Source organism: Thalassophryne amazonica, chromosome 14, assembly GCF_902500255.1.
Source record: "Thalassophryne amazonica chromosome 14, fThaAma1.1, whole genome shotgun sequence".
In the NCBI taxonomy this organism is placed as follows: Eukaryota; Metazoa; Chordata; class Actinopteri; order Batrachoidiformes; family Batrachoididae; genus Thalassophryne; species Thalassophryne amazonica.
Window position 1 is genome coordinate 16,738,544 of NC_047116.1, and position 13,184 is coordinate 16,751,727.

General features: G+C 40.6%; 2 protein-coding genes across 2 annotated transcripts in view; both read right to left on the reverse strand.

Moving 5' to 3' along the window:
- The window catches only part of phf11 (PHD finger protein 11), a 69,448-nt gene that overhangs the window by 14,537 nt on the left and 41,727 nt on the right, over nt 1-13,184 (reverse strand). Inside the window, exons 6-9 of the mRNA XM_034185891.1 lie at nt 12,460-12,530; nt 12,304-12,353; nt 12,162-12,205; nt 12,033-12,055 (exon numbers count right to left, since the gene is read on the reverse strand). Coding sequence (XP_034041782.1) covers nt 12,033-12,055; nt 12,162-12,205; nt 12,304-12,353; nt 12,460-12,530 — 188 coding nt within the window. The remainder of the gene's footprint in view (nt 1-12,032; nt 12,056-12,161; nt 12,206-12,303; nt 12,354-12,459; nt 12,531-13,184) is intronic.
- On the reverse strand, nt 995-3,450 carry LOC117524156 (uncharacterized protein KIAA1958-like). The gene is made up of 2 exons (XM_034185892.1): nt 2,476-3,450; nt 995-1,164 (listed from the first exon to the last, which is right to left on the reverse strand). The coding sequence occupies exons 1-2, from the start codon at nt 3,417-3,419 to the stop codon at nt 1,134-1,136; spliced, it is 975 nt and encodes a 324-aa protein (XP_034041783.1). The 5' UTR covers nt 3,420-3,450; the 3' UTR covers nt 995-1,133.

Consider the following 13,184-nt stretch of genomic DNA (forward strand, 5'->3'; position numbering starts at 1 on the left):
TTCAACATCAGTCCACACGAATCTGTTCTGACATGCGTTTTCAAGCAGAGAATTTTTGAATTCTGAGTTGCCTGGAATGCAGTGCAACCCTTTGGACCCCGCACCTCAAAGGGAAACTCATCCCCACTACCACTCTAATATCTAAATGAAACTTATTGTGGCTTCTGTTCTTTATAACGTGCATAAAGGACTGGAAAGGCCAAAAAAGAGCAAACTTTAATATTTTAAGATCTGTATTTTTCCATGTATGGTTCTTTGAAAGAGAATAAGATCAACTTTATTTATCCCAAAGGAAATTATTTTGCCAGAGTACCGAAACAGTGACAGTAACCAGTGATCAATGACATTTGCACAAGATGTTTGACAATAGAGTATTCAAACTATTGTTGTAAATGAAAAATTATGAATTATTGATAATTCGTACTGCATCTAATGATTATATTGTGGTATCAATTGATTGATTTTCTTGATTAGTGAGCCATGGAAAAAAAAAACCTTGACGTTTTTGGCAGGGGTCCAATGCCCGAAGCCCTTGGTGGTGGTCCTGTGGGTTCTTCCCCGGAAAAAATTTGAGATCTCGGATGCATTTTTCAGGTCTATTTACCCACCAAAAAAAAAAAAAAAACCCAAAGAATTCAATTTTTTTTGTTGAGTCAGGTCAATTTTTCCACCCCAGAGAAGAGTCTTTTCATACAACTTGTATCATGCTACCTGTCTTTAATTAAACATAAATAAATTAAAAAAACATACATTGTGGCTCAGAAAATTACACAATAAAGGAAATGACAATTCAAAGAACACAAAAATTATCATTCTCAGTATCAACTGAAATGGAACAATACAAGTATTTATGGCACTTTAATGCATCAAATTGTTAAACCCTCACTCACTTCTGAGTTTTACCAGTTTTGGCAGGAGGTTTGGAATTGACAACTGGTGATGCTTCAGCACTTGCTGCACATTTGATATCATGAGGAATATTTGGAGGAGCACCATAGGGAAGTTTACATTTTTGTTCCTTTGCTCCAGTGAGAGAAGATCGCAACTTCGCTCGTCTTGATTTATGTCTCGTGTGGAGTTTAGTGATTGCATGGCCCAAGATACTTTTCTTGCCATTGCTGCCATACAAAAGCTCACACTTGCAAATAGTACACCACGCAATTCCTGAAAAAACAAACAAATCATTACATTATAGCTAATCTCATTGACGATGAATATTTGAATATTCTATTGTCGAACATCTTGTGCAAATGTCAAATTTCTCTACGATTTCTGTAAAGTTCACAGTGCTTAAGTACAGATAATGCTTAGCAGTCAGCTGACTATCACAGTGCTGTCATATACATTTCTAGTATGTATAAATTCATATTTAATGTAATCATTTGAAATACAATTTATTTAAGACACAAATATTGCTTATATTGACACATACTAAATTCATTTTTAACCTTTTTATTTAATATAAAAATAAAGGTGAGGGCTCTCAGAAAATCACTGCTCATCTGGCTAGAACCTGACTTAACAAATATTATAAAAAAATACATTAATGCCAACATTTGTCTTGTGCACAATACAAGTGATAACTAAAAATACGTATCTGCTTACCTTTCTGGTTTATCTTCCTGATATAGGAAGACAAAAAATCACCATTTTTGTCTTTTTCCTCTAACCACTGCCATCTAAACCTGTTCTTCACGCTTTCATCACAAGCTAGACTGTCCCCTCTTTTCAAAATTGTGAAATCTTCCATGATGTTTCTGATTTTTTTTTTTCACCCCAAAACTTCAGAAAGCCTGTGTCCACATGTTGAGGAAGGGCGCCGCCATTTTGGACTACTTACCGCTCCTACCGTCACTAGTCACATGACACAACCAACAAATTGGAGGCCAGCATAGTGCACTGCTTTGTCACCAGCCTTGTGATTGGCTGCCAGGTCTAGTAAACAAAACATTTGCTTTGGATTGTTACTGTTCTGTCTCTACATTTATCTAAACAGCAATTCAGCAATTTATGTTTTTATAAGTGATTGACTGATTTTAATTCATACTGATTGGGTTTAATTTGTATAAAATGTAAACATGCATAAAATTAAAACATAAATACATAAAACGGTAACAAAAAGCAAATAAAATAAAATAAGTATGCTTGTTTCTGTTGAGGCCCAACAAAATACTCAGGCAAACATACGAGGGTAGGCTGAAAAGTTCTAAGGCTCCCCATGAAGGAGTAATGCATTAACTGCATCATGTTGAATGGAACATTTCATCTTTCACCAAATGAAATATTCTTACCATTGCACTCACAAACTAGGCACGGTCGATTATCCGCCAATTACCAGCTGACCGATAATTCACCAGCCGATTATCAGTCTATCCCTATCACAAACATTCATTATTTGTTTTATATGACACCTAGAATGGATCATATCATCATTTGATATTTTATTAATTTATAAACAACAGAAAAGGGACTTACATATTGGTGTGCATCACAGGTACTTTGAGATCAAGAGGTTCTAGGACGGTAACCGCTGTGGCCTTCAGACTGTGGTTTGTGTACTTCTTAGTGCAACCAGCTGCCTTCGCGATTTCTTTCATTTTGTTTCCAAGAGTGTTGACACCTAATGGAGAGCTGCAGTACCACGAACCCTCCGCTGGGGCTGTAGGTTTAGGACGCTGCCATAAACAGTCCAGTGCAGGATTTAACACAGCTTTGTATAACAGAAACGTTGAGACCGGGCACCTTTTTGAACCTGGAATCTCATACATGTAGCCACTAAATCCTTCGTCCTCGTCCTGTCCCCTGGGCTTGGTCAGCGTGTTTTTGTGCGTAATGTAGCGAAGATTCTTCTCACTTGTTTGCATTACAAAGTCATCTATTTTCATGTCTCGCAGATTTTCACGTCCTCTGTTGGCGATATATATCATAACGTCCATGAAGACCTTATTCTGCAAACCCATCGGTGTTGAGATATCGAGAACATCAGAAGCAAAGATCTTGGCCATGTCTTCCTTAGTGATTGCACTTCTGTGCTTAATGTATCCCTTTCCTGCCTGCTTCAGTTTACACATCATCGCTTTGTACGTCTCGTAACTGCGATGGAACGTATCAGGTTTGGTAATATCAACATCTCTCACGGCTTTAAAGTGCCGATGTAGTCCGTACTTGATGCCATGCATCGACTTCTTCGTGTAAAAACTCCCGTCTGCTTTTCTCAGTCCTGCGAAAAATCGCGACAGAAATGTGTCGAGTTCTTCGTCCGTCAGCGCTTCTACTTCAGCTAAAGACGTCCCAGCGAACACAGCAAACGCCTCCAGACGGCTGATGGCGTACTGAATTTGTTTTTTTGTGTTAGAAGAATTAGCGCCGTCTGTAAGCTCGCTCAAATCCTCGTCCGTCACAAAAACAAACCCCGCCATTTTTTTTTTTTTCCTAAACTAGTTACAGCAAGTGTGCATGTGCACACGCGCCACGCGCTGGTCACTGGAGCTACGTAACATCCGGTTAGCAACGTGACTCAGCGGCTCTGCAAGTAGCCCAGTGGTTGTCGTACTAGTGTGCTAGCTCTGCAGCTGCTAGCCAATGAGGGGGCAACTTCTGGGTTGCTTGGGCAGTGCCCAGGTGTCCACCAGAGGGGTCAGAACCAAAATTGCACGCTAAATAGCACTATTGCACAGTAGTGGTACACAAATAATGAATGTTTATAAGTTCAATAGCATTTGGTGAAATTCAATTCAGTGAAAGATGGAACGCACCATTCAATGAGCCTGGTGTGTGCCATCCTTCACCTCATGAAATATTAGTTCCATTGAATGAATGAAAAACATTCATTTGTTTTATATAGTAAAACATTTATATAGCAATGAAAAGAGATCCTTGTCAACGTAAACAGATCCTTGTCATTTATCAATTTAATATAACGAAGGTAAAGCCTTTGACCGAGCAGCATTTTTCTCTGGAAAAATATTGAAGGTGTTTGACTGAAATACTGCTTAAAAAAAATGAAGATTCAATTGGACAATATTATTTTAATATTTTTCTTCAGGGATTGATGATTTCATTAAGAAAGTGATGTTTACCCAACGAAAGATATTTATTCTCCTGACTTATCTGGCACTGACAACATGTATTAAATTGCAATTATCAAAACTTTTTACACACTTTCCTGTTACACTGAGGCTTATTAGCAGTTTGTAGTTTCTAAACAGTTCTAGTGAAAACTGTTAATTTTTCATTGTGAAAATGACTGAAGCCCCCCTTCTCATGCTCTCTCATCACCCCCCCCATCCGGAGCCAATGGACCGTTTTGGAAACACGAAGACTTTACCATACATAAACCATACATTTATGAATGAATCAGCATCTACACGACACAGAAGTAACTGGATTATTTAATGTAAGATTCTGATGGGAGTTTTTTTTCCCCCTTTCACCTCAGAGCGGAAAGCGACACTTCACTTTGTTGACTGAAGTTATGGCAGTAATGCGGCTCACTCAGTGTATTCTTACGCCATACTTTCGCTGGTGTCCAGTGTGATGAGCAGAAAACAAATACAGCGAAAGTGGTAACCAGCTAATGGCGTTTCTACGCATTTCCTGCCTATTAATTAGTACACAAACAGAATACGAGGTCTGTCAATAAAGTAACGGTCCTTTTTATTTTTTTCAAAAACTATATGGATTTCATTCATATGTTTTTACGTCAGACATGCTTGAACCCTCGTGCGCATGCGTGAGTTTTTCCATGCCTGTCGGTTACGTCATTCGCCTGTGAGCACGCCTTGGGAAGGAGTGGTCCCGCCCCCTCGTCGGATTTTCATTGTCTGGAAATGGCGGAATGATTTGGACTTTTTTTCCATCAGAATTTTTTCAGAAGCTGTTAGAGACTGGCACCTGGAAACCATTCGAAAAATTTATCTGGCTTTCGGTGAAAATTTTACGGGCTTCACAGAGAATAAGGACTATTACTACAGCTTTAAGGACCCCTTTAAGGACGCTCGGCACGCCGCGCTCTGAGCTGCGACGATGTTGCACAAGCCACCGGACCATTTCTAAACGGATGGCTCTGTGGATACGAGACCGTCGTGTGCTCTTTCTCTGGTTATCACAAGAGCTGGACATGTCCAGCTCTCCACAATTTCTCTGATACTTACTGGACTGGTAAGCATTGAAAGCCGAGATAGGCATGTCCAAACTTGTCCTCTGACACGCCGAAACGGAGGTGTTCTTTGTCTCGCTTCCAAAGCGAATCGGTCTTTATGCGCGAAGCCTCCGCGCAGCTTTCCATGACAAAATCTCTTGTTAAAAGTGAAATCTGCCAGAAAATGGCTGATGTCCAGCTCTTGTGATAACCAGAGAAAGAGCACATGACGGTCTCGTATCCACAGAGCCATCCGTTTAGAAATGGTCTGGTGGCTTGTGCCGCGTCGCAGCTCGGCGCGCCGAGCATCCTTAAAGGGATCCTTAAAGCTGTAGTAACAGTCCTTATTCTCTGTGAAGCCCGTAAAATTTTCACCGAAAGCCAAATAAATTTTTCGAATGGTTTCCAGGTGCCAGTCTCTAACAGCTTCTGAAAAAATTCTGATGGAAAAAAAAAGTCCAAATCATTCCGCCATTTCCAGAAAATGAAAATCCGACGAGGGGGTGGGACCACTCCTTCCCAAGGCGTGCTCACAGGCGAATGACGTAACCGACAGGCGTGGAAAAACTCACGCATGCGCATGAGGGTTCAAGCATGTCTGACGTAAAAACATATGAATGAAACCCATATAGTTTTGAAAAAAAATAAAAAGGACCGTTACTTTATTGACAGACCTCATATATTAATTAATTTTTCCAAACTACTTTGTTGATGGAAGCCATAATGCAGCTCACTCACTGTATTCCTATGCCAGCCAGCTGGTGTCCGACGGGATGACCGCAGCGACAGCTGTAACCAGGTAACGGCGTTCTCCCATTTTGCACCTCGGTTTCTCCCATCATGCTTCTGTTTTAACTTCCTGTTTGCGGTGACGAAAGTGCACTTCCGGTTTGCGGTCATGGCGGAAACTGAGTCGGATGGACTATGAAGTCACTCACGTACGTCTGTCAACATCCTCGCCTCCCTGCTCGGTATAAACAGAAAAGGGACGTACATTTTGGTGTGTGCCATCAACATAAACAGTCCAACACAAACTTTAAATAGGAGTCCAAAATTGTTCTCAGTCAACTTGCATAAACAGTCAGATAGTCCAGCGAAAAATCGCATCAGAAATTTGTCCAGTTTTTCATCCTAACAGCTTTTCATGCCTTCAGACGTCTTACAGCTTAGTGGATTTGTTTTGTTTGTGTGTGTGTGTGTGTGTGTATGTGTGCGCGCTAGAAGAATTAGCGCCTTCAATTAGCTCGTTCAAATCGTCGTCCGTCAGCAAAACAAACTCCGCCATGCTGAGCTATGCCACCCCCACTAGTGTGTGCCTGTGCGGTGGTCACAGTGTGCAATGGTACAAAACATATGTAACACAAAGGGGACAAGTAATCCATGTCACGTGACATACAAAGCACCAATCAAATCACAAGGATCTATTCAGGCGTTATAATCACTAATAACACTTCCTCAGGAACACAGATTTCGGTTTAAATTTGATTATTTCACTTATATAAATGGGAAACGCAGTAAAACAGATTTTTCTGTCAAAACACACTTTTTGACATCAGTATTTGAATTTTAGAGCATGTTAAATGTTTAGCACATTTTCCTCCAGCTGATATTTCACACCTATGTAACAGAAGAAACCATAAAATGCAGATTTAGCAGGCTAGAGTTTGCATGGAGACAATTTGAAGTAAATTCTTCCCAGACAGATTTTGAAACATGATATAATAAGATCAAACTCTTGCCAGAGTGTTAGCTTTTCTGTATAAACGATGATTTAAAAAAACCAGGGCACCGTTTTGGTAGTTTTGCTTGAATCAGCACCATTTAAATTTATTTATGATGAACTTTAAATCATCTTCCTGCAGCAGAACCTTTCATCCATTTGTTTTGTAGTTTCAGCATGGTGCGCAGTTCACAGTAAAATCTGTAACGGCGTCTCTCATTAGCTGCTGTGTGGACATGCAGTGGCACGTAACATTTAGCATTCAGTCTCGGATCAGGACGTGAAAACATTGAGAGGCACCTCAGAGACGTTTCCAAAACATTGTACAAATACAAACATCATGAAATCAGCCCACAGACTAAATCCAACGCGGTACAGAAAAGTAAAAATAGCCCGGAAACATTCGCCACGGAGGTAAATACCCGGATTTCCGGGAATTCCTGGAAAACTTGCCAGTGTCAGTGTCAAAAATTAAAAAATATTAACTTTTGCATCAATTTCTTGTTGACATTTTTAAGAAAGTGGCTGAAATGGAAAATTCCCGCATCCCTCTTGGTCAGTATGGTAGCATTACAGGCCTGCACTGGTTAGAGTCCATACAGTCCTAAAACCAACCATCGTCTGGATCAGGACCAAAAGCACAACAAGCCAGTGTTAATCTAAGGAAAGTATCTGTATCTGTTCCAATGTATAACTTCAAGCAGAGAATTTTTGAATTCTGAGTTAGGGTGTTTTTTATTGTCATGTACTCAGTAAGAACAGGCAGTTATACCACACAATGAAATTCTTACTCTGTTCATTCTCCCTGTAGAAAGTTCACATCAGATGATTCGGGGGGGTGCCACATTATAAAATACACATTACTAGACTGAAGAATGTACTAGATACACTATTTAGTTTAGAGGATGTCAGAATTGTCTGGAATGCAGCGTAACCTTTGGACACAGTCCCCCAAAGTGAAACTCACCCCCCACACCCACCACCACCACCAAAAGCTTCCTGTCCACTGTTTAATATCTAAATGAAACTTATCATGACTTCTGTTGTTTATAACTTGCAAGTGATGAAAGGAAAAAAAGAGCAAACTTTAATATTTTAAGATGCATATTTTTCAATGTTGTGTAGCAAGGTGAAGTCCAGATTGAACAGATGTTCCTGGTAGCTTGGCTAAGGGGCGAATTCCCCTTTGGTTGACCTGGTAGAGTTTTGGTCTTCAGTTCGAGCAGTCTGGTGTTCGAATCCCGCCGCCATCCTGGCCACAAAGATAGGTCTTCCGGTCACAAACAGTGGAGTTGAAATCCAATAGGGTTTTCCTGTACAGGTTCGGAGCCTGCCGACAACTACTCGCCAACAGTTGCAGCCCAGTGAGATACAGGCCATTTAGCTAGTGTATGTTGACTGTATTAATGCTGGCATACACTGGCGTAGAACAACCATATGAAGGCTGGTGTATGTCTAATAAGTTATGCAGCTGTCATACTTTGATGACTTAGCCAGTGTATGCTAACAGCCCCATTTTCATCAAGCGGTTTGGGGGGGGGGGGGTACTGCACGGTATGATATGGGTTGGAACAGTTAAGTCTAGCTTGGTTTGCATTTCCACCACTGGCAGAACGCTTTTATCTGACAGGTTGCACACATAAATATTGACGTGCCCGCCATCAAGCATGCATATGCTGTCACGCAGCCTCTCCACTCCATATTAATTTTCTTGTTGCGGCACAAAGCATCACCGTTCTCTGGTTCAGGCTGAGAAATGCACAAAACACAGAGGGACTTCTTTTAAAATGCTACAGTAGTGTTCAGAATAATAGTAGTGCTACGTGACGAAAAAGATTAATCCAGGTTTTGAGTATATTTTTTATTGTTACATGGGAAACAAGGTACCAGTAGATTCAGTAGATTCTCACAAATCCAACAAGACCAAGCATTTATGATATGCACACTCTTAAGGCTATGAAAATGGGCTATTAGTAAAAAAAAAAGTAGAAAAGGGGGTGTTCACAATAATAGTAGTGTGGCATTCAGTCAGTGAGTTCGTCAATTCTGTGGAACAAACAGGTGTGAATCAGGTGTCCCCTATGTAAGGATGAAGCCAGCACCTGTTGAACATGCTTTTCTCTTTGAAAGCCTGAGGAAAATGGGACATTCAAGACATTGATAAGAACAGCGTAGTTTGATTAAAAAGTTGATTGGAGAGGGGACAACTTATATGCAGATGCAAAAAATTATAGGCTGTTCATCTACAATGATCGCCAATGCTTTAAAATGGACAAAAAACCAGAGATGCGTGGAAAAAAAATGGAAAACAACCATCAAAATGGATAGAAGAACCAGAATGGCAAAGGCTCACCCACTGATCAGCTCCAGGATGATCAAAGACAGTCTGGAGTTACCTGTAAGTGCTGTGACAGTTAGAAGACACCTTTGTGAAGCTAATTTATTTGCAAGAATCCCCCGCAAAGTCCGTCTGTTAAATAAAAGACATGTGCAGAAGAGGTTACAATTTGCCAAAGAACACATCAACTGGCCTAAAGAGGAATGGAGGAATATTCTGTGGACTGATGAGAGTAAAACTGTTGTTTTGGGGTCCAATGGCCGCAGACAGTTTGTGAGACGACCCCCAAACTCTGAATTCAAGCCACAGTTCACAGTGAAGATAGTGCATGGTGGTGCAAGCATCATGATATGGGCATGTTTCTCCTACTATGGTGTTGGGCCTATATATCGCATACCAGGTATCATGGATCAGTTTGGATATGTCAGAATACTTGAAGAGGTCATGTTGCCTTATGCTGAAGAGGACATGTCCTTGAAATGGGTGTTTCAACAAGACAATGACCCCAAGCACACTAGTAAACAAGCAAAATCTTGGTTCCAAACCAACAAAATTAATGCCTTGCAGATGTGAAGAAATCATGAAAAACTGTGGTTATACAACTAAATCCTAGTTTAGTGATTCACAGGATTGCTAAAAAAGCAGTTTGAACATAATAGTTTTGAGTTTGTAGCATCAACAGCAGATGCTACTATTATTGTGAACACCCCCTTTTCTACTTTTTTTTTTTTACTAATAGCCAATTTCATAGCCTTAAGAGTGTGCATATCATGAATGTTTGGTCTTGTTGGATTTGTGAGACTCTACTGAATCTACTGGTACCTTGTTTCCCATGTAACAAGAAATATACTCAAAACCTGGATTAATCTTTTTAGTCACATAGCACAACTATTATTCTGTACGTTTCATCAGGCTCGACAAGGAACTAAAGTATTTTCAGACGTCGTTTTCCAAAATCAGGCTGCTTTACATGGATATGTTTTCATCAGGCTGTGATGATGAATCTGACTGAAATGAACAGGTAAGATTAAGACTTTATATTTACTCTGTGTGTGTATGGTTTTAATATTTGAAACAGTCTGAAATGTTCACATGACTGCAGCTTTCAGCCAATCAATGGGCAGCATCAATGGACCTATTTCAACTTATGAGTAACTTAAAATAAATGTGTGTCAACAATCGCATAACTTACCTCCAACTTATGGCCTGCGTATGTGGGACGTATGAGTCATATGCTGGTATATGTTGAAAATATTGTGGATGCCAAAAAAAAAAAAAAAAATACAACATACTCGCTGTAAAACGACGTATATCACCGTGCTTCAACAAGCTTTTAACTTCAATATAAAAAACTGACCAATAACTTATTAGATGTATGCCAAGTGTATTAAAAATGCTGGCATAAGCTGGCTAAATTGTCAAGGTGTGACAGGGGTGTTAGAGACAGCAGTGTTTCATTTGTAGCCCAGACAGGTCAAAACTCTTAAGTGGTCAGTGCACTTGCTTCTCAAACAGAACGTCCCTGGTTCAAGACCACCAGCACCTGTTCTCCATATAATGTGGAGTTGCATCCAACAAATGCATTCGCCCTTCGAATGGACATTATTCTTTGGTCTGCCTCAGCTCAGGAAGTGATCTTGTCGAGCTCACTGTCCTATGGGAGTTAGGAATAGAGTAGGCCTTTGAGAGGAAAAAAGACTGGTACCTCGACCTCACAGCTGAGTGCAGAGAGGCTGGGCGGTCAGCTGCAGGGGGTTCGTGGGAGCATCCACACAGCACTTCCTGAAGAGCACGGGGGTCAAAGGCCCCAAACTCGGACAGGCCCTGAAAGATCTGGCCGAGGAGTCTTAGCAGGGAAGCTTCTGGCTTTGGCTAAGAAGGAAGGACCAAGTGTAGGGAAAGCAAGCGTCTTAGGATCAGCTGCAGCAGGCGGCAGGGAGATGTCCCTGCTGTTGGTCCACAACCGTCAATGAAGGGTGGCTCCAGCTGATGACCCTGCAGTTACCCGAAATGGCACCGTCAGATGTGCAGCAAACAGCAATTTCAATTTCAATTTATTTTCATTTATATAGCGCCAAATCACAACAAAGGTGCATCAAGGCGCTTCACACAAGTAAGGTCTAACCTTACCAACCCCTAGAGCAAGTACACAGGCAACAGTGGTAAGGAAAAACTCCCTCTGATGATTTGAGGAAGAAACTTCAAGCAAGCAGACCAGACTCAAAGGGGTGACCCGCTGCTTGGACCATGCTACAGACACACTTGACAAAATAACTGACAAAAAGAATATACAGTAAATTTTGCCGGTGCACAGGATGGGAGGGTTGCAGAAGTAGACACCACACCCATCTCTGGATAGAGCCGCACCTCAACAGGCATCGGAAAGACAACAAATACTGTAAAATTTTTCAGCATTAAGCAACAAGAAATAATAAGGTGGTTGTCGGCCACTAGCCCTAAGCTTCACGAAAAGACCCAGACTATAGATAAAGTTGAGGCCGCAGCACACTCCATTTCTTAATAAAATGAATTTAAAAGAGTAAAAAACATAGTAACATACTATGCCAGTATGCTAGCCATACGAAAGGGAAAATAAATGTGTCTTAAGTCTGGACTTGAAAGTCTCTACAGAATCTGACTGTTTTATTGATGCAGCAGTCACCTGTCTGTGCTCCCACCTTTCAGACATACAGCTTCATTTTTAAAGATAAACCCTGAGTGCACGACATGCCACAAATCTCTCTCTCGCTCCCCCCCCCCAAAAAACATTTTTGTTTTTTAAAAAAAGCTCAAATTTAGACAAAAAGTAAGTCCAGCATGCAAATGTCACTCACCCATGGTTCAAGTTCAGTTTTCTCTGTTGTAAAACCAAACAGAATGATGTAAGACAGACTGAACACGTTTACATCAAAATTAATGCATCAAAACACTTTTTTTTTTTCTTAAGTGGACACTCTGAGTACCTTTAAATTCAATCCCGTTTTCATGAAGGAGTCCAGTCTGGGTGCTGCATGAGGGCCACAGAGAAGGAGGTGGTTGGTGGTTGAAGGGGTGGAAGATGCAACATTTAAGCATTTAACGTAAAGCACAGTGAGCAGTACTTACTGTTCTCACTGTTCCTATGAGACGAAGGCGCATGTATGTCACAGTACATCCTAAAAAATAAATACACACACACACGACCAAAGCGTTACAAACGGATCTTACTATAAACCTGTAAATGCCACATTAATCACATCAGCCAGACATGCACATACTTACATGATAATATTATTATTCAGACTCTCCAAGCTGACATTTCCTTCTTTCTTCTCACAGGTGAGGCAACAAACCTCAAAATAAAACATGCATATTACTGAAAAGGGTCTGAGGTGACACGTACAGTAATGTTTTATAATTATTTTAACTGCTAAAGTTTGGGTGTTTTGAGTTTTCTCAGCAAAAAGTCAATAAATAAGTAAATGCTTAAAAATACAGGAGCCCTTTATGTGGTTTGAAAGTCAACTGTATGGATCTAAACAGTAAGTGATCAATTCAAATCAAGAAGAATTGCTGAGAGTTGTTGCAGAGTCAAATTGTGTGAATTACATCACTTTCATTGAACTGCTGTCAGAAATCAACATTAGTGCATGCAGAATTTAAAAGACCTGGGGCCCTATCTTGCACATGGCACAAATTGCACAACAGTGAGTCGTTGCTCATTTCCAAACGATGCAGTTGTCATTTTCATTCCCAGCACCCATGATGTGTAATGCACTCATCCGTACAGCTAAACATGATTGTTATTGTGCAGAAGCAGAAAGCAATTGCAATATCACCCATGAAAATGTAAAGGTGAGTGTAGAGATTTTTATCTGCCGTATTTATGCGACATAATATTGGGATATGTCTTACGCAGGCAGGTTCATAGGGTTCACATGTGCTGACCGTAAACACAGGGATGTTCATTTGCGCATCATATTACTCAAGGTGTTGCCAGCGCAGTT